This window comes from Lacerta agilis, chromosome 3 (genome assembly GCF_009819535.1).
Source record: "Lacerta agilis isolate rLacAgi1 chromosome 3, rLacAgi1.pri, whole genome shotgun sequence".
Taxonomy (NCBI): domain Eukaryota; kingdom Metazoa; phylum Chordata; class Lepidosauria; order Squamata; family Lacertidae; genus Lacerta; species Lacerta agilis.
In genome coordinates, this window is record NC_046314.1 from 29,852,520 (window position 1) to 29,879,309 (window position 26,790).

The following is a 26,790-nucleotide window of genomic DNA, read 5'->3' on the forward strand; positions in this document are numbered from 1 at the left end:
ACATTCTACTCATGTAAAAGGATGCCAATTCTCAGACCGTCCGCGGGCTGCATTGAGAAGGCGATTGGGCTGTATCTGGCCCACGGGCCTTAGGTTGCCTACCCCTGGGCTAGGGCATAATCAAGCTGAAACTGGAAGGAAATTTCAGCTAGAAAAGCCAGTTTCTGATGACGGGGAAGGAGAAACATCTGGTGGCAAAAATAAAAGAATAGATCTCTCATACAGTGGGATCTGTGTCCTCTTAAAATCAGGGGCTGCAATCCTATACTCACTGTCCTGGCCATAAATCTCTTTGGACTGAAGTATGGGACTTACTTCTCAGTAGACACGTCTAGGCATTCACTCCATATATTCAAACTGATTTAAGGTCATCTTGTGCTTGTTCGCGCAGCATAGTTGTGCTTTCTGTGCATATTATTGAGAAGCAAGAATATCTATTTTAGTAAAGTGTGTTGCCAGGTCAGCGCTTTTAAGATCACCGCTCAGGTCAAAATAAGGTCAATTGTACTGGTTTACACGGCTCTGTTTACGAGCTGCAGTTGGCATTTTCAGTAGCTGACCCAATGTGCTGAAACCATGCAAAACATTGCACCCAAGAGAGGAATGTACTGGTCCTTCCCTCCAGTACATGAACCACTGAAAAGGACCTGAAGAGCCAATGCATTCAGAAGAGCAACTCTCTACGAGTGTGTTATGCATCTTATAACATGAATGTGCCTATGCACTGCTGTACAACCTTTGGAGAAAAGGTTTCCTCTTTATAGGAAAGGGAACCTGTTCTCTGATGTGACAAATCCAATCCGCCATCTTTTCTATAAAGTGAGGGGAACAGCACTACAACATCAGCAACTTTATTTGCCTCAGCTATAAGCATGAGTTTGACCAAACTGCGGGAGGCAGTGGAAGACAGGAGTGCCTGGCGTGCTCTGGTCCATGGGGTCACGAAGAGTCGGACATGACTAAACAACAACAAAGCATAAGTAACCACATGAAGTTCAGGATAGCAGACAATCCCATGGCGCTGCCAAGAGGTACAGAGGAGGTGAGCAGTGTCATCGCAAAGGGAAGAAGTTAAAAAACATCTCATTGTTGCAGTGGTCCAGATTTGTGTATTTCCTTTCTTCTTCAAAGTGCCACTCGTTTCCTTTCAGGGGCAAGGAATTCTGGTAATAGTGATGGGCAGCATCTGCAATGAGGCAGGGCTCCTCCGGAGAGACCGGGCAGCAGGAGGAAGGAGCATGGCTGCTGTTATAATGCAGGTGTGGCTTTCCTTCATACATGCCTTCTCCTCCAAATGTACCTACGTTAGATCTGAAGGACTGGTAGCCAACTTTAGCCATAGGGTCCCACTTGGTTGGGGCATGCTGGATGCCTGCATCAACCGCACTTATGGAAGCCAGGGTTTCGCAGTGTAGACCCGTCAGGGCTGTCGGAGAGCCGCTGCAGTATTTCTCTGCCAATGGGTTTCTTCCCAGGCCCACGGTCTTATTCCAGGTTTGTTGTTCTCTGTATTCAGAATATGCAAATACTGAGGGTTCAGTTGGGCCTCTGCAGCTGTATTCTCTGCTTCTGATCTGTTTGCACCTGTCCAGGTATTTGCTGCAGTCTACGTCCGGAGTGTGCTCTATTAGATAAGAGGATTTTCTTGAACTGTACCCTTTGGCAAGAGACAAGCAATCGTTCATCACCTGCCCTTGTCCCAAGAAGGTACTTTGTAACATAAGGTCTTCCTGTTTGGAGACTATTAATGGCAAAGTGTCCTGGTTTGGCTTCTCACCTGTCAGGGACTTGAGAGAGAGAAACGCATCATAATATCATGCAACCAAACAAAAAGCCCTCTTAATTTCTTGGATTGATACTGTTGAACTAGAAGGCTGCAGCTAAAGGACTTTAGCTGGGTTGTTCAACTCTGTATGTGAAATTCATCCACCTTGTTTCTCCTTTGCTTTCCCCCTTTTGCCCCCTTAAGGTTTCCAGGTCACAAAGTAGCAGATTTCTGTTAGCCTGAGATGCCTATGCAGGGCCATCCCAGGATGTTCTACTGCTTGAGGCAAATGGCACCCCCTGCTACCGTACTTCCTTCTCTACCCGCATTCTTCCACCTCCACTTGGTGGCAACTGGAGGCAGCCCAAGGAAGCCCTGGTGCACTGAAGGTGGTGGGGAGAAAAAAGGAGTCCAGAGAGGAGCAAATGGAACTGGGGAGGTGGTGGCAGAGGAGGAAGGTGAGAAATGCAGGAGTTAGCAAGCTGTGTGCTCCTCAGAGGCCTGGATCTGTGACCCTTCACAGCTGTCCTTAACCTGCCACTCTAAACAACTGCCTCACCGAGCCTCAGGGGAGGGCCAGTCCTGTCCCTATGTCCTTATGGTTTTCTCTCCTGCAAACCTTATGGTTCTCAATCTTGCAAACAGTGCACAACTCCTCCTATCTCTTAGGCCAAGGATGGGGAACCTGAGCAAAGTAGGCAGTAGCTCTCCAGATGTTGTTAGACAAAAGTGCCATCAACCCCAGTTAATATGGCTAACAGTCAGGGGTGATGTAATTCAACAACATTTGGAGGGCCACTAGTTCCTCACCCCTGTCTTCATCTATGAGAGTTTTGCTCCACTTCTACTTGGTCCCTCTTTTATTTAATTTCATGTCTCTACTGCCTACTTTGCTCAACTGTCACTTACAGTAGTAGCTGGGACAGTTGACCAGTTCTTCTAGCACTCTGTTATCTCTCCAACCAAACCATGCAGCTCCTTCTCACTTTTAACACAGTTATGTTTATCCAGCGTCACCTCTCTGTGTTATTAGTTCTTCCTTGCCTTCGATCCCCTTCCTTAAGCTTCATTCTCATTTATCTTTTCTTCAACCCCCCCCCCCAAGTTCCTTTCATTCGGTTTCCTTTCCTCTGGGCCCTTCCTTTGTTATCTTCCCTACAGTGGTCCTTGTTCATTCTCTGTGTGAGAGGTTTTTTATCCCATTCAAACTGACAACTCTCCCTTCCCTCACAGAAACTAGACTGAAAACAATTTACTTCCTTGAACAACTGGATATTCTGAACCATCACACAAGTTCAGCTTCACTGCTGCAGGCACAAATAATATAGACAGGTAGGAGCACCAACCAAATTGGCAAAGTGCTCCAGTCACTTAGTCTTGGCTGCCGGCCAAGACTAATACTCCGTTCCATCCCCTCTCCTCCCTCCCCCAACCACATTGCATTGTCTGGCTAGTGACTGAGAATGCTCAGACCTTTCTGGATATTTTTTCTGAAGATTTTTGGGGTTTCTGCAAACCTTGGGGTTCTCCTAAGACAGCTGATGCTCCCTCCTCATGTGTGGGTGATGCCAAATCAGCACTCACCCCCCAAAACATTGCTAATAGAGGGAATTATACAGTAAATAGGATGCAGCATCACCACAAATTCTACAGTGCTGTTCATACAACCAACAGCTCTTCTTCTTCCATGAGCTGGAAAATTGCCATGTTGTGATTTCCCAGTTTGCAGAAGAAACCCTACTCCTGTGGGTAAATCACTTGCATGAACAGCTGCTTTTGCAAAAGCTGGCTGCCAGTGTATTGTCACAAGTGACCCAGAGTTTCCTGGTCTGTTCCTTCCGCTCCTGCAGCTACGCAATGTAACCCAGAGAAACCCAGGGAGCCAAATAGCTCTCTAATCTAAAAAGGATCACACCCCCTCATCAGAACATGTATTTTACAACTGCATGAATCAAAGTTATTTTGCCTGCACGTGGTTTGACCTAAATGTATGAAAAGAGACAATCGTCTCACTGCAGCTAGAAACCTGTGTCTGGATTGGGGGTGGCCAAGCCTATCAATTTCAGTCTTTCTCAATTTCTCATTTTTCACATTTTTCACATATTTCACATCTTCAGTTCTCTACATTTCAAGGCAATCTGCAAAGGCAAAGTAGTTGCCTATATGGTTTGAACAAACACCAGTCATTTGCTAAATACCGTACCTCTCTTGGGCACAGAACAATGAATTTGCTTTGAACACCACAGCTGTAGGGTTATAACTGGGGGGAGTTTAATCCTCCACCCCAAAATACACACACACATTGGGCCACTGTTAAGAGACTTGCCGCTATTTTTTATTATCATTATCATTGTTATTGTTATTATTCAATATCAGTGTATTTTGATAATTAGTAGTAAACTACTACTTGCAGAAATAAGACATAGCAAAACATGCTTCTGCTGTTTGGGGAGATATTTTGCTAGTGGCAAATTCTTTAGAGCCCATCCCTTTCTAAGTTAAAAAGTAATGTGACACTCCAAGGAAAATGTTGAAAATCCATCTAATTTTAGCCTGTTCTTTTTTTAGGTCATGAAACATATTAGGGTAGTCTCCTTCCTTGTGCATAATTTAGGGGTGATTTCCCCCACTCCCTTTCCTAAGTTGCTCCACATCGGAAGTCACTGTGGACATCATTTACCGGTAGATGTCACAGCAATCACTCAACTTGCTGCAGGTGCATTAAAGTGCAGTAAAATCCCATTGAAATTAACATAAATATAGATCAATGGGGCTGACTGAAGTTAGGTAAAATAACTTAAAACCTGCAGGCAACCTATCTATATTGATACGGATATCTGTTTGTCAAGGCATTTGCTATGCAGAAACATTTTCCTCCCTTCTCCTCCTGACTGTCTGTCACAGGTCTAAGGAAAGACTTTGGTAGGTTGGAGATGACGCACCATTTTCACAAAACCGAATTCTCATACCCAGCCTATAGCTACGCCTAAGTAGGCTTAGTTAGATGCTTAGTTACAGTAGGTCAGCCTTCCCCGAGCTGGTGCCCTCTGTAAGTTGTTGGAGTCTAGATCCCCCAATCAGCACCATCAATGGTCAGGGATGATGGAAGTGGTAGGGTCGTGCCATATCTTTAAAGCACTCTTAAGGTAAAGGTAAAGGAACCCCTGATCATTAGGTCCAGTCGTGTCCGACTCTGGGGTTGCAGTGCTCATCTCTCATTACTGGCCAAGGAAGCCAGCGTACAGCTTCTGGGTTATGTGGCCAGCATGACTAAGCTGCTTCTGGCCAACCAGAACAGCGCACGGAAACGCCGTTTACCTTCCCGCTGGAGTGGTACCTATTTATCTACTTGCACTTCGACGTGCTTTCGAACTGCTAGGTGGGCAGGAGCTGGGACCGAGCAACAGGAGCTCACCCCATCATGGGGATTCGAACCGCCGACCTTCTGAACAGCAAGCCCTAGGCTCTGTGGTTTAACCACCGAAACAGTCGTGGCTGCAGTTTAAGGGTGCTGCCTCCTAGACATAAAATTCCCAGCACCTGTAACAAACCACAGTTCCCAAGATTCTCCATTCCTGTTAAAAGTTGTTGTGGAGGTGACCACCAAAATCTGGAGGGCCACAGCTTCCCCAGCCCCTACTGTATTGCTTCTCTGTTTACCCAATCCCTTCTCTTCCTCCATTGTTTCTCCAGTGTCTGAATTTAGAGTGTAAGCCCCTTGGGGCAGGGAACTGTCGTCCTCTAGTCTGCCAAGCACCATACACACGATGGTTCACGATTCTCGCCCTGTCTGTATTCATATACGACCCCCAAAAGTGAAGTACCATACATTTCCGTGTAAAACATGATCCCATGTATCAGACAACCTCCATTTTTGGGAGTCCTCAACAGTTGTTGAGCTTCTTTTGTAAGTTCGCTTAGCTGTTGGGCAGCTTTTTGACAATCCCCCGCTCTGGCTGACGGAACTGGTACTGTAATACACCGCATACTGGCACTCACCAACTACTCTTCCTAAGCTGGGAAGAGCAGGTAAGCAGCCTCCTCTCCGATATTTCCCTGCTACCGCCACAGCACCAGCCCTCGCTTACTTAGCATATTAACCTGTGTATAGGACGACCCTCAATTTATCACAAAAAAATCAGAAAAAAAGTTGTCTTATACACGGAAAAATACGGTAATAATGGCGCTGTGGGTTAAACCACAGAGCCTAGGGCTTGCTGATCAGAAGGTCGGCGGTTTGAATCCCTGCGACGGGGTGAGCTCCCGTTGCTCGGTCCCAGCTCCTGCCCACCTAGCAGTTCAAAAGCACGTCAAAAGTGCAGGTAGATAAATAGGTACCGGTCCAGCGGGAAGGTAAATGGCGTTTCCGTACACTGCTCTGGTTCACCAGAAGCGGCTTTGTCATGCTGGCCACATGACCCGGAAGCTGTACACTGGCTCCCTCGGCCAGTAATGCAAGATGAGTGCCGCAACCCCAGAGTCGGACACGGCTGGACCTGATGGTCAGGGGTCCCTTTACCTTTACCTATAGGATGACCCTTAATTTATCACAAAAAAATTAGGAAAAAGGTCGTCTTATGCATGGAAAAATACGGTAATAATGAAACCTGAAGACAAGTTGAAAATACAGATATATGCAGGATACTGGCTTTTATTATTACGGAATAAAACCCAGTATCCCAACATACAGGTAAATCCGTATCTTCAACAACTTTCCAGTGTGATCAAGAAACAGAACCCAGGAAAGGGCTATGAAGTGTCACCAGGGGTAGAGAGCCCCCACTCTACCCCATGGTATCCCCAAAATACTATTTTCCATATGACTGAATGGTTGCTATTTTTTTAAAAAAAGCGTTTACCTCAGCATCTCTGCTCCGTTTAAGTCTCGGAGAACTTGGGGCATGCGCTTTTTGTATCGATCGTCTTGCTTCGGCTTCCGATTTTGTTTCCGGCCTTGGATGATCGTGAGCCCCCTTTGACTTTATAACAGCAAGTGAAGAAGGAAATAGGGGCATAAAACTACAACATAGTTTTCAACACAATGCTCGCTAGACAAAAGGTGTAAAATCCAAAATGGCTTGCTTGTCTCATTGGATGTGTAGCATAGTCTTTCTTCAGGCAACACATTACATTTTAGATTAAAGTCTCAAGTTAAATGGAAGTGGATGGCCGAATTTGCTGAAACAGCAAAAACCATCTTAATAGATCCATGCATAGAATAGGTTGTTCCTCAGGGGAAATCTGGCTTCATAGACTGTCCATGCTATGGAACACCCTCCTGTCAGGTGTCAAGGACATAAACAATTATATGACCTTCCATAGATATCTGAAGGCAGTCCTGTAAGTCATACCTTGGTTTTGGAACAGCTTAATTCTTGAACGTTTTGGCTCCTGGATGCCAAAAACCCAGAAGTGACTGTTTCAGTTTACAAACTATTTTTGGAAGCCAAACATCCGACTAGGCTTCCGCGGCTTCCAATTGGCTGCAGGAGCTTTCTGCAGCCAATCAGAACCTGCACTTTGGAAGTCCAATGGACTCCAGAACATATTCTGTTCAACTTCCAAGGTACAATTGTATTGGAAAGCTTTTAATCTTTGATGTTTTCTTATATTCTGTTGGTAGCTTCCCAGAGTGGGATACAAAATAATACTAATACTAATAATGGTTGTTGTTATTTTATTTATTTAAAAGTAAACACTATTGAACCCAGTGGGACTTGCTTCTGAGTAAATGTGTAAGTAATGGAATTGTGACATGTGCTATGGACTTGACCATCTGGTTCAGATGTTTTCCTGGATTTAGCTGAGAATGTTCTATGTGCCTACCATTTTCATTTTTTTCTTTCTTAGTTCCTTGGCAGTTGGTATGGTTTAAAATGGTTGTTTTTATGTAGTGTTATTTTTCTAGAGGTGCCGGAACTCATCCTGAATACCTCCCTTGTTTTCTTAGAATGGCAATGGCGCTCACCTAAGAGATGCTGGAACTGAGTTCCGGAGAGTTCCAGCTGGGAAAAGGCTTGTTTTTATGTATAAGCATGGTCAGCTGGATAACTTTTGCACATCCCCTTACCTGAGGTGTCATCATACCTCACTAACAATTTAAATACTTTCTTTAGCTCAGTGTGAAAGATTTCCTGGTTTGCTTATCTTCCAAGAACAGTTCAGCTATAACAGTAGGCTTGCCTTGAATAAATCAGATACTGTTACCAACCTGAAAAAATATGAATGGTCCTTCATGTCTCCAGAAGTTTGTTACAGGGTATCCACCATGACCTCGGCAGGGGATAAGCTTCAAGGGCCCATAGCAGTTGGGACATGATTTTCCTGAAACAAGTGCACCATTAAATATTTTATTTTAAATGAACTTAGTTTTAAGATTATGTCATGTTAGATGTTCATTGTGTAGGATACAATATACTCTTTTCATGTTGGGGTATTGACAGCCGGTGTCTCTGCTTGTAGGAAATGTGACTTCCAATAAAAGCAGTGGGACTTGTGTCCAGGTAAATATCTTTGGAAAGTGAAATGTGCTGTAGGCACAAATGAAAGGTGAAACACAAAACCCAAACCTGTCTAAGGCTGTGAACCTATGTCCCCTTACCTGGAAGTAAGTCCCATTGAACTCAAAGGAACATATTTCTGTGTAGAAATTAGATTGTGCTGTAGGATTCTCAGCTTTGAATTGTAGTATAATATCTTGATCAACATTACTTACCTCTACTTGAAATAAAGTCCCATTTGATTTTATTGAGATTCTCTGAGTGTGCTTATTACCTTAGACTATAAGCTCTGGTGGCGTGTGGTGCTGTGGGTTAAACCACAGAGCCTAGGGCTTGCTGATCAGAAGGTTGGCGGTTCAAATCCCTGTGATGGGGTGAGTTCCCGTTGCTCGGTCCCAGCTCCTGCCCACCTAGCAGTTCGAAAGCACGTCAAAAGTGCAAGTAGATAAATAGGTACCGCACCAGCAGGAAGGTAAACGGCGTTTCCGTGTGCTGCTCTGGTTCAGAAGCTGTACGCCGGCTCCCTCGGCCAGTAATGCAAGATGAGCACTGCAACCCCAGAGTCGGACATGACTGGACCTAATGGTCAGGGGTCCCTTTACCTTTACCTATAAGCTCTTATGTTTGTTATTACACCATCAAAATATATATACATGTTCACTTAGCCTGAATATTTTTGGTATTCCTCAGTAAAGGACCAATATATGATCCTTATCATTAGATATAGATATAATATTATCATTAATGGAACTAATTCACTTTCCACCCCAAATAAATTGCATTCTTTTGGGAAAGTTTTCATTTAGAAGATTGCATGAATATTTTCTCCCTAAAACTTCATCAAATAATTAACACTTCCAGAAATTAATTTATCTTCTATAACTGTCACAATCTTTCTTCCATGACTGTCCTAATCTTTGACCTTATCCTTACCTTCCAGGTACAAATTCTATTCTGTACACACCTGCAGATCTCTTTTACTGAATTACATGGGGCTCACATCCAATGTAATCATCTTGAAAACTAGGCTCACTTACTTTAAAGTAAACTCAGTGTATTTTTTTTTAAATGCACATATATTATATAAGGGGAAAGTGTACTTTAAAAAATGCATCCATTCATGAAAGAAAATCACTTGCAAAATGTGTTTATTAGGGGAAATGTGCACTGGACGAAAGAGAAACAGAGAAACAAAAATGGACATATCCGTCCATCCCTACAATTATATGCACTTCACGATGTGATACTTCCAACATGTGGCTAGAGATGTGCTGTCTAATGCAAGTCATGTTCTGAACCAGGATTACCCAGTAGATGTTTTTTGTGGCAGCACAATTCCAAATGAAAACCCAAATTTAACTTCAAGAAGTCCAATATAAGCTCTTTTCATAGAGGCATACTTACTCTGCTGTTTTTGCCTGGCCTTGTCACATATAGCTGGCCTCAGATACATCTTTCCCCCATCCAAAGTTGAGCAATCATTGCTGCAGACCACGACTCCAAGGCAGGACTTTTTTAAGATGCGCGAGTTGTGATTGTTGGTGTTCCTCATTGCCCAGCTACTTAGGTGCCTCTGAGCATTTTTGTCATCAGAGCTATAGATGCATTTTACATAGGAATCTGGCCATTCCTGAAACCAATCTGTTTGTTTCACGTCCTGTTAGGAACCCAAAGAATGTGATGTTTCAAACCTAGGAAACAATTCCCTGCCACACACACCACCTCAATTCTAAGACAATGAATCAAGTCTGAAATACAGAGCTGCCTTATTTGTTTGCATTTATTAATTCTACTTTATGTTTATTGCAGAAACAATTATATGCTACCCTCCGCCCCAGCAAATATATTAACCTGGCTGAATATTCTTCTACGTTTCATGGTAGATTCCACATGGCTGTGCATGACCCTTATTTATTTACAGTGGTACCTTGGTTCTCAAACGCCTTGGTTCCAAAAAACAAAAAACCTGGAAGTAAGTGTTCCACCCTTAAAGAAATCAGCCCTGAGTGCTCACTGGAAGGACAGCTCCTGTAGTTGAGGCTCCAGTACTTTGGCCACCTCATGAGAAGAGAAGACTCCCTGGAAAAGACCCTGATGTTGGGAAAGATGGAGGGCACAAGGAGAAGGGGACGACAGAGGATGAGATGGTTGGACAGTGTTCTCGAAGCTACTAACATGAGTTTGGCCAAACTGCGGGAGGCAGTGAAGGATAGGCGTGCCTGGCGTGCTCTGGTCCATGGGGTCACGAAGAGTCGGACACGACTGAACGACTGAACAACAACAACAAAGTGTTCCGGTTTCGAGCATTTTTCGGAAGCCAAACATCCGATGTGGCTGTTGGCTATTGTTACCGGGGTGCCTGCACCAATCAGAAGCCGTGTCTTGGTTTTCAATCATTTTGGAAGTCAAACGGACTTCCAGAACAGATTAAGTTTGGCACTTTTGTTTTTGAAGGTTTTTTGGTTAATTTGTTTTTGTGACTATGTGGAACCCAGTTCAGCTGCTGATTGATAGATTGTGTGACTGCGGAAATGGATAAAAGTCCCCCATCCAAACAATGGCGATCATCAGTGCAGGTATGAAAAATATTTATTTTTAATTTTTATCATCTACAATACTGTCTTCTTTATTTTATAGTACAGTTCGATTATTGCTTTCATTTTATGGATCAATGGTCTCTTTAGATAGTCAAATTCATGCTAAATTGCTGTTTTAGGGGTTGTTTTTAAAAGTCTGGAACGGATTAATCTGTTTTGCATTACTTTCTATGGGAAAGCGCGCCTTGTTTTTGGAACGCTTTGGTTTTGGAGCGGACTTCTGGAACGGATTAAGTTTGAGAACCAAGGTACCACTGCAATTAATTTGGAAATATTTCTAAACTGCTCAATGAAACCGCTCTTGAAGAGATGTGCATAATAATACTGTAGACGAAACACTGAAACCCACAAAACTATAAAGAAAATAATTGCACATAAAATAATTATCATGCAAAGACAGGCACAGTAAGTTAAACTTTTCAAATGAAGGTAGGTCACTAAATTATATGTCTGGGTAGACTTGATGAAATTAGAAAAAAGTCTCAAAAATGTCTAAAATAACATAGGGGGGTCTCTGCCTAATGTCAACAAAACTTTATAAACTTTCAGGGCTGAAGGTACATATCATTTTAATTAGAACAGCATGGAGGAGGATAACTGAGGCAGATAAGGACTGTGTATACACTCTACCTTTAAAGCATAATTCTTTCCATCAAAGAATTTTGGGTACTGTAGTTTGTTGAGGGTTGCTGGGAATTGTAACTCTGTGAGGGGTAAACTACAGTGCCCAGAATTCTTTGAGGGAAAGAATGTGCTTCAATAGCAATGCTTGCTGTTTGGATGTGCACATTTGCATAACACTCAACAATTTGTGCCAATGAAGCAAAAGCCTAATTCTAGAACATCAGCGATGTCTCCTGGGACAAAACTGATGGTTTTCCTCCAATAGGAATGTGCTACAGCTGATCATATTCCTGAGGAGAGCAGTCATGCTCTATCTTCAAAGTACTGTAGAGCAGGAGAACCCAGGCAGATATGGAGAGCAACAATGCTTGTTGTTTGCTTGTGGATATTTGCATATTGTGCATGATTTGTGCTGAAGGTTACATGTATAACATCAGTTATGAGCAGTTATGGGTGGTACGTTTTCATGTGCCTCCATGAGGCTTGCACAATGCCCAGAAGTCCCTGGTGGGATGCGGTCAAAGAAGGTAACCCGATATATGTGCTGAATGACAAACCTTTGGTGGGAATCTCATTCAAGCTACCGCCAAACCCATTTTGACCAAATGAATTCAACTCAGTGAAAGGCAGTTTTGTTGTTGTTCAGTCGTTCAGTCGTGTCCGACTCTTCGTGACCCCATGGACCAGAGGCGGTTGGACCCACCCTATAGCAGAACAACCTGCCCACCAAAATCCATTAGGACCTGTGGTCTTTCATTTTAGGTAACAGGCAAAAATTTGAATCTTCAAAAACTTTTGATGAACTTTTCCTTTTCTAGCCCCCCCCTTTTTTTAAAGCACAGTTTGCCTTTTGACTGTTTCCAGAAATCATCATTATTGATGTTCTGTTATAGTAAAATGGGTTTTTTAATATTATTACTGTTGCAATAAGTAAAAGTGTGTGGTATACTGGGTGGCATGCAACTACATTTTACTCACTCAGAGTAGACCCATGAAAACTAATGGACACAACTAAGCTAGGGCTATCCATTTCAATGGGTCTACTCTGAGTAAAACTTAGTTGATGACCACCCATGACTTTTAAACATTGTTGTTTCACCTCGTTTGTCACCTTGAATTTCTTTTTTAAGATGGATATACTCTTTAAAAAAAAACTTTTCTCCGGTTTTATGATAAAAAAAATTGTTTCATCATCCCGTTGTCTGTGGATTTTTAAAAATGTATGCCACTTGGAGTTACAAATAATTTAGTGGTATACAAATGACTTAAAGAAATATATAATATAGCAAAGAAATAAAAACAGTAAGTAATATTTTTATCATCTAGTCCAACCCCCTGAATATGCAGCTGTCCCACATGGGGATTGAACTTGCAACCTTGGCATTATCAGCACCATGCTATAATCAACTGAGCTATCCAGGCTGAGCTAATACTGCTGAACTTCTGACTTGAATTTCAAGAGTTTTCAACTGCAAGGGAATTATAAAGTACAATGGCAGCAAAGAGGTATTATCTGTTGTGCATACACTGATGGAATTATGCAAATGAATGATCAAGTAAGCAAATCAATAATATATAATAATGACAGAATATGATGGTTTTTAGAGTAGCTGCAATTTCTACAATACTCTTGGAATTCTGTATACCTACCTTGGGGAGCTTGATGTCATTGATGTCCCAGCTGACCATTTCACCACTTTGAGAACCCAAGACTTCCTGTTCCATGCTGACATCCTCTGCAGCTCTCAGCATTTCAAAAGCCTTTCCCTAGACTTAGCAGCAGCAGTCTCTACTGCCAGCCTTTGAAGCTGTCTGTCTGGCAGCCACTCGGCTTGCAAGTGTTTAGAACCAGGAAGCTGTTTCCTGAAGCCAAATGATAGGCTGCTCAAGCACCATTAAAGATAAAAATCTGTATTCTTTTGCTAGAAAAACTCGTTCCATCCAAAGTTTTGCAAGCAGCAACGATAATGGAAAGTATAGCTTTGAGACAAGAGTGTGGCCTTCTGGAGACGTCTGTAGCAGAACTAAAGCAAAGCCCCCCCCCCCAATGCAACTATTTGTCCTCGTCCTGAAATTTATGGAGCCAAAGCACACCTGTTTCGTTCTAGTTAAATTTTCACATTGTAGTCAAGAGAAAGTACACTATAAAAGGACACTTGTTGTTCTGCTCTGTGCTAGAAATATACCGTAATAATTTAAACAACAGAAAATACAGTTCTTTACTCATTCCCTCTGGGTGGGAGGAAATGTTTCACATGTTGGGATGTTTCACAGCCTGGTCTCAATGTCCCAAAAGAAAATTGTGACAAAGGCTACAGTCCTGCCCCACCAAGTTCAATATGATTGTTGTTATTATTACCCATTGATTTATTAATGATATTCTATGCGATCATTCCAAAGCAATTTACATATAAGAGTATTACAAACAGTTAAAAACACAAATACAGAAAATATACTTAAGACAAGACTAAAAACCTAACAAGTAGAAACTCGTGGTAAAGTCCCATTTACCCAGCTGGGAAAGCCTGTCGGAATGACAACAGAAAAGTCTTCAGTTGCTTCAGGAAAGTTCAGATAACGGGCATCTGTCGCATCTTGATGCTACTCCACAGAAACCAACGGCAGCCACGGTAAAAGCCCTGAGCTGGCTTTAGTACCAGTGACAGCCACATATCTGCCTGGCCAGTGCACTAGTGACCAACCTCCACGGTCAGAAGCATCTTGCCCCTGAATACCAGTTTCGGGGCATCACAGGTGAGGAGAATGATGTCTTGCTCAGGTTCCACTGGCAGCCTTCCCATCTGATGGGTCACTGTGAGAACAGGGTGCTGGATTAGATGGGTTCTCAGCCTTGGATCACATCAGGGATCTTCTGATGTTCTCACTCACCTTTGGACGACAAAGATGGTGAGGGGATCTGAAGATCGAGTCCTATGATTTACGGCTTAAGGGGTTAGACAGATCAATTCTGGAGATGAGGTGATTAAGAGGCAACAATAGACATCTTAAAATGTTTGAGGACTTTGACGCCTGAGATGTGTGTTTTCAGGGACCCACCCTATTCCCATGACTGTAACTGGTTTTAACTGGTTTTAATGCTGGACTTTGGGATTGGCTTGCCCTGTGAGAGGTAGGTGATAAACGATTAATAATAGATATGGAGTAGGGAACCTTCTGTCTGAGGGATGCATTTCCTCATGGGCAATGTTCTGGGCAGCCTAGTGATGGACGGGGCCAGAGGCAAAAGCAGGTGGGCTAATGGCTATGAATGCCTACCTCTGTACAGTAGACGTTCCTCACAAAAGTCATATGCTTCTACACCAGACATAGGCCAACTTGGCCCTCCAGAGTTTTGAGACTACAACTCCTATCATCCCTGACCACTGGTCCTGTTAGCTAGGGATGATGGGAGTTGTAGTTAGCCTATGCCTGTTCCACCCCCACCCCCACCAACACACCTCTCTGTTCAAGGAGACATTTCAGCTAGGCAAAAGTCCTCTTAGAGGGCATGGAGCTTGGTCTATAAGAGGTGGGACTCTGGGAGAGTCCTGAGCTGATGAGGCCTGGACCTGATGTCCCCAACCTCTGAGATAGATGACCCAACCAATCCGTTATCTCTTATTCAACAGGGTAGGAATGATAGGGGAAAGGATTTTGATTTCCAGGTGGTACGAGCTTTTCAAAAGGGGAATCAGCCTGCTTTGGAAATTGACGTTCGAGGTATTTAAGCAGAGACTGGATGGTGGCCCTGTCTCCGGTTTCCTGCAGCAGATTTCTTGCATGGGCAGCAGGTTGAACTAAATGAGCTCAAGTCAATGATTCTAAGCAGAAACTCTTTGGAATCCAGGAGAAGCAACCTACAGGCCTGGCGATCTTGTAATGCATAACTATGTCCAGAACTCAGAGGAACTTCAAAGAGATTTAAGCAAGCAAGTAAGCAGAGCATCTGCCTTGGGCACTTCGTACCCTTAAGCCAGTGACCTGGTGTACTAGTGCTGAATGCTATTACTGCCCTGCTGATGCCTCAAGTGAAGCTGTCCTGGGGAGTTTCCACACTAGGTGTGCATACACACAATGCCTTCAAAGCACATTCGGAGCACATTCTTTCCCTCCAAGAATTCAAAGTACTGTGGTTCACCCCTCGCAAAGTTACATATGAAGTCGTTTTCAAATTATCGTTCTCCTGTGTTTCTTTTGTTTCCTTTCTGGAGCTCACACAATCCTACCTTCTTCTTCTTCTTCTTCTTCTTCTTCTTCTTCTTCTTCTTCTTCTTCTTCTTCTTCTTCTTCTTCTTCTTTATCTCTCTCTCTTGCAGTGGAGAGAACCAGAATAGGAGTGCAATCTCTGTAGGCTGTGGTAGATCATCTCCTGCCTCTTTGAAGATGTGTAGTTTAGAGGGGTGTGGTGACATTTCAGGCACCTGACCCCTAGCTCATTCACCACACAATTTTCACTTCCAACATGCTCTCACTGTTAGCATTTTGGTCTGTGCCAATGTTTGTTATTATTCTGATCAATTTAAAAAAATAAAAATTAAAAGTCGGAGAAACTCTGCTAAGCCCTGTTAAGAGCTAAAGGAATAAGCCGGGGGTCTGCAACCCGCGGCTCCGGAGCCGCATGCGGCTCTTTTGCACCTTTGCTGCGGCTCTGGGCAGGGCCGGTGCGTTTAGCGCCGAGCCACGCTGCTGGCCCGCCTGCGCCCACCCACTTCTCTACCTTGCCGGCGGCTGTGCTGCTCATGTGTGCCTCGTTTCGTGCCAGCGCAGGCGCAGCAGCAGACCGCAGCAGCTTCCCTCCTTGGCGCCTGTCCTGGCGCTTGTGTTTGGCTGCTGCTGGTGGAGCTGCTGGCTGCTGTGATTCGATGAGGTGTGATGACTCGACGAGGTAAGGAGGCAGCTGCGGGCTGGGCCAGGGCCGGCGGGCGGCGGGCGAGGGGGAAGCCCTCTTTTAAAAAAGTGGAAGGGCCCGGCTCCAGGACACGTGGCAGTCTGGGAAGGAAAAGGAAGCCCGGCTGTTCAGCTAAGGGTGGCCCAACGGGATGAGATGGGCGCGGGAAAAAGCTCAGGGGACGACCGGTCCTGGGCTCTGTTTCGGGGGCGCGCAGGAGACTTCCCTTAAGCAGCGTGGCGAAAGGGGCCCGAGAATGGGCGTACCGGCGGGGGGGCAGGAGGGGGCAGCTGCCCCCACTAGAAGCCCCCTGCCCCCCCTAGAAGCGGGAGTCCCATGGACTGAAAGAAGGGTTTTTGCCATTCTGAAGGAATGTTTTCCCGTGCCTGTAGGGGGGACGTGATCCGCCCCCTGCTTCAGCCCCTCTCAGCTGCCTTGCCCAGCCCCTCTGCTGGCCAATAGTGATTGGGGCAGTGTGCATGCTGTGTGCTTTTGCATAAGTTTGCTAAACTTTTAGGGTTGCATTTGTGCTGTTCATGGGGCGGAAGTATTCTGGGGGGTTGGATTTCCCCTTCTAGATTTGTCCCTGCAGCATCAGGCGTTCGGACGGTTCCTTTAATACAGTGCTTGTTGTTTGGCTGGGGGGGGGGGGAGCGTTTTGTGATATTTTGCCATTTTGCCTTCATTACCTGCTCTTCATTACCTGTCTAAATTGTGCTATGAGCTTCTGAGTGTTTATATTTTTGTGGGCTGCAATGGTTTTGCGGCTCCCAGGTTTTTTTTTCTCCTCGGAAACGGGTCCAAGTGGCTCTTTTTGTCTTAAAGGTTGCAGACCCCTGGAATAAGCTGTTTTCTGCAGCAACCCAATCTCCTTGATTGTATCGGAGCTAAGGGCAAAGGTCACAGTTATGTTACAGCCACAGGATAGAGCTCCCAGGAAGCCTAAAAGGCTTTCAGATGGAATGGGGGGGGGGGTTGGGAATAAATGCTACTCCAGAGAAGTGTAGCTGCACCTGCTCCTTTTGTATCGATGAGTCCTGGGAATAGGAATACGTCCATTTCAGCTTCTCATTTTTCAAGACCTCTAGGGAACCTTCTGCCTGAGGGATGTATTTCCTCAGTTCTCCACAGTTTGCAATTTACTTATTTATTTTCAGGTGATTAGTGTCCGTACATGGAATGGGGGAAGGCACCATCTTATCCTTTACCTTGGACAGCAAAATGTCTTGGGTCTAGCCCTGATTGTGAGGGTAAACCCCACTCTGTACAACTTCATACTGCCACTAAATGTTCAAATGATGGAATACTAGTCCACATTACTTCCACAAACAAGTGCTGGTCCTGCCACCTCCACTATTGGCCACCCCACTCTTTTCCATCTCACCACATCACTATTATTATTATTATTATTATTATTATTATTATTATTATTTTGCTGTTGGTGGCCATTGTTGATGGCAGCCCTCGTCTCCCTTGTTCTTGGCTGCTGCAACAAGACTTCCTGCCAGTACAGTTCCCACACTGAAGCGCTGTGGCTGCCAACCTCCTTGGGCCTGCCATTTTCATTTAAACAATTCCAGACCCCACCACAAGAGTGATTGCGAGCTTGGCCAATCAGATACTACCTTTAGGATCACAGAACCAATAAGATTAAAAAATTGTGCAGTAGCACCTTAGAGACCAACTAAGTTTGTTCTGGGTATAAGCTTTCGAAGCAGTGTGCATGCACACGAAAGCTTATACTCAGAACAAACTTAGTTGGTCTCTAAGGTGCTACTGGACAATTTTTTAAATTTTTTTTTGACTGCGTCAGACCAACATGGCTACCTATCTGAATCTAGGACCAATAAGAACGTGGGAGTGATGAAGGGATGGACTCAGGGGATGTTGGCTTGCTCCTGACACAGCGCTGGTGCCTTCATTGGCCTTGTAAAACACACCCCGCCCCTGCTGCCATCTGATTGGCAGAGCTGGCTGTTACTCCCCATCTTTGAGATAGGAAATGATTTCAGTTCAAATGGTGGGCAGCTGAAGCTTCAGCTGCCAGTGCAGAGGTTTCCTTGCTACTATCCCGTCATGGTTGTTTGCTGGTTTCAGAGGCCTCCTGGATTGAGGTTGGCCTCTGGAGCTGTTCCTCATAGTCTGGGCTTACTACCAATACAAACAAAACTGGTATCTCAGGAGAAGAAGCTGGAATTTTCTGGATAAGTGGTTTTCTGTGCGGAGGGGATGCTTGTGCATGGAGGAGCACTCAGCTGTGTAAAACTCCAACCTGCCGACTGAAATGGAAGAGTTCAGAGACAGGTTTACCCCCTGAGTGAGAGACCGCATCCTTACGTTTCATCTAGCATCAGCCGGGAATGCTTTTTAAAGTTTAACATCTTTGCACCAAATCAGGACGGCAAAGGCATGTGGTTATTAAAAGAGATCGCCTGGAGATTGTCAAAAATGTAACAGCAGGGGGATGGAACAAGCCTCTCTGTAGTTTTGAATGCCTGGTGTCTGCAGGAGGACATCACGCTTCCCCAAAGCCAACTAGAACCAAAGGGCAAAATTATTCACTGGCTATGTACAGTGGATTTAAAGCCAGGTTAAACAAACTGCATTGAAAGCAAACCATAAACCAAGGCTGAGTAAAGTCCTCATCTGCTTATGAAATAAATTATGTTTAATGAAAGACAGGGGGTGGTATTTCTGATGCAACAATGCTGACTAGGTTCAAGTAGCCTCCATAAGGCAAAGCAAAGTAGTGTTTACATTGAACCAGCATTGGCTGGTGAGAATCCTGGGAACCATAGTCTGCTAAGCATGCTGGGAATTGTAGCTTTGTGAGGGGTAAAACACAGTCCCCCTGTTGTAAGGATTGCTGAGATAATGTAAGCAAAGCACCTGTAAACATTCGTTTTTTATTTTGTTCTTTATTTATTTGCAATAGTTATATATAACGAAGTCTAAGGGGGGGGAGTAGATTATATTAAGCAACCTGTTAAAGAGGATGAAACTCGATATGAGGGAGCTTTAAAATGCAATCATATGTAATCACATTTATAAGCATCGAGCGTGGGTGAGTGGGAACTCATTAATATTGTAGAATAGGATTATAATTATTGATTGTTAAAATGTAATTTTGAATCTTGAAACCACTCTCACGAGGATCGCTTCTTTGGACATCTGAAGGGGCTTATATCAATTTAATTTTAGATGGAAGAACTGATAATTATTGCGTTGTGTCATGTATTCTCAATAACCTCTGAAGCCCAAACCTGGAAGCCTTCCTGTTCCATAAACTCAAAAGGCGCTCTTTCTCAGCTCTTTCGCAAACACGAAATATTGACCTATTTACTGTATAAGATTTATATTCTTCTCAGAATTGCAGAGCTAACCAAACCTCTGTGTAGGAGATGAACAGGAGGAGTAAAAAGAAATGCTTCACTCTTGGCTATCTTGCACTAAGCAGGGAGACAGACTAGATGACTCTCTAGGTCCCTGACAACTCAATTATTCTTTGTGAATGGTATTGGTTGCCCGTGGAGTCTGTTAAGGGCTGTTAATGACACACCCATAGCAGTAGAAATTTCCCAGCATTTTTTTAAAAAAATATTTCCCAGCATTTTTGAACTCGAGTGAACATGGAAATCTTTCAGCACAACATATATAACAAAAGGTGTTTTGTTAATTGTGTGTGTGGACTTGAAGATACATTTTGAATTAACAAAAACACTCTCATTTACATGTTGTATTTTTAACAGACTTTTTTTTGAGTAATCAAAACAATTTACAACACAGCAAAACGAAGAACCAAGTGACGAATGGCCATTGTAAATCTGTAACGCATGGTTAGGTATTTACATGTTGTATTAAGATATTTCCACGTTCGCTCAAGCTCAAAAATGCTGAGAAATCACCAGGGTCAAAGGTGTGTTTATGGGCTGCAACAATAAATGCTATTCTGAGTCTGATTCCGCTGAATTGACACAGAACTGGTTATATAAATAAACCTGACAAAGAGTTGGAATATGTGGTTTAAGACGATGTCTGCTGGCAAGAAAGAAAAAAACCCATTGCAGCCGCTTATTGAAGCAAACAGGAAGAAATCGATGGCGGACGACAAAAGGTTTTCCACACCTATCAGCTGATCACCCATTCCCACCACCCTCTGAGTAATACCCCTCCCCACTCCCTCACTATATTTAAGGATCTGGTGACTTCTGTTTCAGTGTATCTGAATAAGTGTGCATGCACACGAAAGCTCATACCAAGAACAAACTTAGTTGGTCTCTAAGGTGCTACTGGAAAGAAATTTTTATTTTGTTTTGACTATGGCAGACCAGCACGGCTACCCACCTATAACTGACAAAAGTTTTTGTTTGCTTGTTTTGTTTTAAAGCCTGATAACTATTTCATAAATATTTCTGGTAGTGCGAATCCTTTTAGAAGGATGTTGGTGTTTGTATGTTCTGCAGGATGCATCAGGTTTCCCAGCACAAGAGCCGAGAACGTGTCCCTGCACAGCTGAAGTGGCTACTCAATTAGTTTTAGAGCTCAGCCAGCTGTGAAGAAAAATCGCATTGGGAAATATATGACAGTTTGAAATAAAGCAAATTAACTTTGCCATAAGGCTGAAGGACATGGAGGACTGTGGCCTGTTCACATTATCAAAGTACCTGAACTAATCAGGAGATAAAGCAAAGCGCAGCAGGCATTAGGAACTACATTAAGCGGCCCTTTTGGAACCCGACAACAGCTGACACTTTCTGCCCATTTACAATCGATGAGGGATCAATTTCCTTGATTTCCTTGGGAACACGGAATTACCTGTAACATACACTTTGCATTTTTAACTCTCTTATCTTCAGATGCACAGTTATTGGCACGGGCTTTTAATCTCCCCCCCCCCCCCGCCAGATTGACTTCCTTTATCAGCTTTTAGAAAGTTCCTCGCTCATGAATTAATCACATTGATGGAATACCATCGCTGCAATGGATCCCTGTTGCCCCACTGAAGCTACTCCTGCTGGCATGCTGATTGCAATAGCTTATGTTATTTGTGTTTATATTGATTTTTTAAAAAACACCATGGTGTATTTGGGCTATGAATACAGAGGCATACAGGTTTTTAATGTTCTGTTACGAATTTTCCTCCACGAATCCTCCATCTTGAACAGCTTGGCTTTCAGGCTTTTGCCCCGGACTACATTTCTGCCCCTGTTATGACCCCTTTTTTAGACACTGATGAGAGTGATCTTCTTCAGGAGAAATCCTAACCTGATATCCACTGGGATGGGCAGAGTTTAGAATAGGTGGCATGCTGGTGAAGACCTTCATCCTGGCTTAGCTGGAGGTATGCTGATCTAAATTCTCTACACCAGCTCAGCCAAAGGCAGCTGACCCAAGGCTGGAGAAAGTCTTAGGTGTGGTGGTGGTGGAGGAATGAGAGGGAGACTTTCAAGTTTTCCAAACTCCTTTTGATTCAGTTATGTGACTTACCAAGTCAGCACAAGCAAAAAGGGGGGGTGTAAGTCGAGCACTATTTTAAAGGCTTGTATTCCCTCTTTGAGACTGGGCCAGATCTGCCACCAGTAGCCCTACTCCTGAACCAGGCCCCGATTTAGTTCACCCACAGTGTGGTGTAGAGGTTAAGAGCAGTAGACTCATAATCTGGTGAACCGGGTTCGCGTCTCCGCTCCTCCACATGCAGCTGCTAGGTGACCTTGGGCTACTCAGTAGCCCTACTCCTGAACCAGGCCCAACTGATTAAGTACTTTTGTATAAAATTATGCACTGCGGGGAGAAAGTGGACAAGAGAGAACTTTTTCTCCCTCTCCCATAATGAGCACTCACACTTTAAGAAGAAGAAGAAGAGTTTGGATTTGATATCCCGCTTTTCACTACCCGAAGGAGTCTCAAAGCGGCTAACATTCTCCTTTCCCTTCCTCCCCCACAACAAACACTCTGTGAGGTGAGTGGGACTGAGAGACGTCAGAGAAGTATGACTAGCCCAAGGTCACCCAGCAGCTGCATGTGGAGGAGCGGAGACGCGAACCCGGTTCCCCAGATTACGAGTCTACTGCTCTTAACCACTACACCACACCGTGGGTGAACTTTGCGGGATCGCGCACGGTGCTTTGGACCCCGGGGAACTTTCCAGTTTGTATGGGCTGGCCTGCCTCTCCATGTTATTCTGTGGAGGCTCACAACCAGCCTCGGTAGTCAGGTTACACTGCTGGGAGGTGGGGCCAGTCATATAAATAGGTGGTGGAGCCAGCAGCAACCAGGCAGTGGCTCAGGAGCTTTGCTCACCCAACCCTCCCTTTGTTTCTTGTTTCTTGTTTACAGATTAACCCTTTTCTTCCTGTTTAGCGGGCATTGCTACGGTCTTTTGACTGGTTGCTGTTGAAGAGCAGGGAAGAAATTTTCCTGCATTGGCAGGTTTTGTCATCCCCGTAGCAATTCATCACAACTTTGGCAGTTTAAGGCCTTGAGCAGAATCCTTTCGTCTTTTCTTCCCTGAAATGGGGGGGGGGGCGTGAAGTGGCGACTCACCCCCCCCCCCGCTGCCGTGATTCCAGGGTCCCCTCTTAAAGGGGTTGTAATATGGGTGTCACTGGCCATACATTGAAAGGTTGTCAGTGAACTACCCTGCGTGCGAGGATATGGGGTGGGCTACCTGCGTAAACATACACCTTGCAGTGCACCCCCACATCCCATTTACCCTGAAGAGCCCCAGTTCCCCTGGTTGGGGGGCTGGGAGGGATACACGCCCAATGCCTAAGCCAAGGTCTTCAACATTTGAAAGTTTAATAAAGTTGTGGCCAAATTTTAATCCATAACACGTGGGCATGTGTCATTATTACTTACTGGTGATCCCTGGGGGCTGGGGTGGTTGCCGCCCAGTCACACAACACAATGACCGCTCCCCACATCAAATGGGGGGGCGACGTTTGCGTGGTCACACGCAGCCCCCTGAATTCCGGGGTGACACCTGGTAGTATGGCTGGCTGTGCCCTCCCCCAGAAGGGATACCTGGGGTCTCCGCCTACCCAGTTAACTGTCCAATCCCACCTGGGGGAGGCGTTGCCAAGGGATTGGCCAGGTAAGGGGAGGGATTACCCAGTCCACACAATAGAGGGTGTAGCTTACCTGAGAAGCAGCAGTCGGCTCCAGAGCTTCTCCCACCCTCCACTCCCTCAATTAATGCTTACTTTGCAGGTTAACCTTGTTTTTTCCACAGGCACGCAGGCACGCAGGTGCTGCTATGTCAAGGCCGCTGTTGAAGGACTGGAAAGGAATTTCCCTGCATGGGCAGGCTTCGCCTTTCCCGTAGCAATTCGTCACAACTTTGGCAGTTGCAGGCCTTGGGCAGAATCCTTTAGTCATCTTCCTAAATGGGGGGGGCATGGGGTGGTGACTCCACGCCCCCAGTGAGGTAGCGATAACAGGTTCCCCATTAAAGGGGTATTGGGGGGAGGCATTGTCTATATGCCGAGAGGTTGTCATTGCTCTCCCCCACCAGTGGTGGCAAACGGGGGGCGGGCTATCTGCTTGAACATATGTTCTCCAGAGCTAGGCCAATCCCCACACATTCTGGATAACCCTGCAGTTTCCCAGATCCCCTGTTGGGGGCTAGGAAGGATAAACACTGAATGCCTGAGCCAAGGTCTCCCTACATCTGAATCTTAATAAAGTTGTGGCCAATTTTAATCCCATAGCACGTTGTCTTGTGTCATCATTCCGCTCGGGGGTTGCCTAGGGTTTGGGGGACTCCGCCTGTCCACGCAATACCTCTTTATCTTTGCCACAAAGTGTGAGGAACTTGTTGTTTTCATCACACTTTCCTCCGAAGGACCGCAAGGGAACACTGCTCTTTGTACTGACCTGACACAGGCCTGTTTAGCTGTAGAAAATGAAGCTGTGTCAGGCGAGTTCAGATGAGTCACAGGAGCAGGACGTATGATCACCTCCTTTCCATTTTAGGCACATTGGGTTAATGCAAAGTGTCAGAGCTGCTGCCTTTGAAGGATGCTGTCTCTGTGCAGAAATAGGTGCCCTTCAGACCTGTCCTTTCAAATATTTGCATGAAGCTTAGACTGGTACCCTATCTGGAAAGTTACATTGGTCCTCTATAAGAAGCAGCTCATTTCCAAGGGCATTAGCATAATGTTAACACACTAATAATCTATCAAATACAATGAGCTACATTCCCACTAATTTAAAACAAGATTTAATTCTCTACTAAGATCTTAAATTCAACCACACAATGGACAAAGGGCCAGAATCCAGCTAATAGGTAAGTATAGAGTAAGTTGGTTGGTAGACTCTGGAACTCAGAGCTTAAGAGTGTGGTAGATTGGGAAGATCTCTTCAGCTATGAATCTTGCTTACTGACTTTGGGCCAGCTGATTTATATCAGTCTTGCCCATCTTATAGACTTTTTTTTGAAGGGCAAGACTGGAAAATTCCATGTTTGAAATATAATACGGTATTCTGGGCTTCTTGGAGAAAGGACAAGTTATGAGTACAGTAATTATAATTACAGTTTTAAAAATAGATGATGTGGTATGTCCACTATCAGTTTATAAAGTGGGGAGAGGATTGTAGAGAACCAGTGAGATGGGAACAACCCCTCACTTCTCCCTATGCTTGTTATGGTCTATGATGTTTGGCATATCGGCCATGGAAGTGTGAGAACTGTGGTCTGAAGGAACATGAGACTTGCCGAAGTAAAGCAAGACTGTGTCTGCTCAATGACTGAATGGGAACCCAATTTATGCTGCCTCACATTTAATGGACGACAGACAGAATTGCATAAGGTCAGGACTGCCCATCAGTCAACACTAGGAACCACCCGGCTGCCATGGACAATTCAGTGCAGGAGAAAAGGAGGAGGACTTCTGCCCCCTTTAATTTCCCTCACAGTTCATTGTGCAGGGTCCAGTTTGTAAAACTCATTATCAAAATGTGAACGCCTTATAATCTAGTAGTGGCAACTTGAATTACTCCCCTCACCCCCAGTTTTCCCTAAGAGTTGCTACTGTACGCAAAGTGGTCTGACGAGGTAGCAAGGAAATGTGTTCTTCATTGTCTTGTCACAGGACATTATATTCTCGCTGTCAGCACCACGGAGAACTCCTACAAGGGCATATCAAAATTGTTACCTTGCAAATAATTGATGACAGCTCTGTTTGCAGAAAACCCTTTCCCTCTCCTCTGCCAGACAAATTTTAGAACTTCTGGGATGAGCTTCCTAAGATTCACAGTGGTGTTGGTGGTGGGGGCAAACCTCCTCCTTTGTTCTGATACCATCCCTCCATTTAGAGCTTTATGTCTTGTCCTATGCATCTTGCTGGCCGTGCTGGATTCACGCCCCCCAGTCCACAAATAGGCTTTCAGTGTACAGTACAGAATGACTGCATTCATTATATAGAACAGTTGACCAGCAGAGGCTTCAGCAAAAGATGAGCGAAGCACAGACTAGGTGATGATGTCTTATTGCACTGACTTGTCAGAGAATGTCTTGCAAGGTTCATTATCAGAGCAACAAAGAGAACAGGATACTGTATGTATTTGGAAAAGCAACCAAGTCTGGAGATAAAACCAAAATTTGGTCCCTGCTCTCAGACCCTGATAAAGAACTTCCAGTTGTTTGAAAATGGATCCAAGGATATTGAGGGTCTGTCCCCCCCGCTCCACCCCAAAACACCACTGCCTTTTTGGAGTGTTAGAAAGGAGTCTACTGACTTAAAAAGTTCAACACAAAATTCAGTGGATGCAATGGAAGCTAACTCATATGTTGGTATTTTTATTTATATTTCTCAACAATTGAGTTTCAGTAAGTAGATGACAGTCAAACTAGTTGTCACATTATTCACATATTTATAAATTGGCACGAACTGGTGTCAATTGCAGACGCAGCACCCACTTCCCCTACCTTCTGTGTCAGGAAGGCAATGGAATATTTATTCTTCATGCAAATAGCAGGTGTGGGATGGACAAGTTCAGGACCAGAGCAGAGGGCAAAGGGCTGACGGCCCACCACCCTCCCTATCCCTGTCAGGATCTGGATCTGGTCCTCCCACCTGCAATTTCACTCTAACAACAATGGCTGATAGTCAACTAAACTGGAGTACAGTGGTACCTTAGTTCTCAAACTTAATCCGTTCTGAAAGTCCATTCCAAAACCAAAGCGTTCCAAAACCAAGGTGTGTTTTCCCATAGAAAGTACAGTAATGCAAAATGGATTAATCCATTCCAGACCTTTAAAAACAACCCCTAAAACAGCAATTGAACGCGAATTTTACTATCTAACGAGACCATTGATCCATAAGATTAAAGCAATAAACAATGTACTGCAATCACACAATCAATCAATCAATCAATCAATCAATCAATAGCAGAACTGGGTTCCACACAGTCACA

The 26,790-nt window shown here is 44.4% G+C and overlaps 1 protein-coding gene across 1 annotated transcript; it reads right to left on the reverse strand.

Moving 5' to 3' along the window:
- Positions 1–1,046: 1,046 nt before the first annotated feature.
- On the reverse strand, positions 1,047–13,503 carry GCM1 (glial cells missing transcription factor 1). Its single transcript, XM_033145411.1, has 5 exons — positions 13,137–13,503; positions 9,670–9,922; positions 7,977–8,089; positions 6,625–6,744; positions 1,047–1,787 (listed from the first exon to the last, which is right to left on the reverse strand). The coding sequence occupies exons 1-5, from the start codon at positions 13,236–13,238 to the stop codon at positions 1,053–1,055; spliced, it is 1,323 nt and encodes a 440-aa protein (XP_033001302.1). The 5' UTR covers positions 13,239–13,503; the 3' UTR covers positions 1,047–1,052.
- Between the last annotated feature and the right edge of the window lie 13,287 nt (positions 13,504–26,790).

Bases quoted from the DNA above. Each gene is read 5' to 3' on its own strand.
- GCM1 (XM_033145411.1), bottom strand. From the start codon at position 13,238: ATGCTGAGAGCTGCAGAGGATGTCAGCATGGAACAGGAAGTCTTGGGT. The intron at 8,090-9,669 runs GTAAGTATGCCT...CACTTGTTTCAG, and splicing joins GGCCAGGCAAAAACAGCAGA to GAAAATCATGTCCCAACTGC. The intron at 1,788-6,624 runs GTAAACGCTTTT...CTCTCTCTCAAG, and splicing joins AACGGAGCAGAGATGCTGAG to TCCCTGACAGGTGAGAAGCC.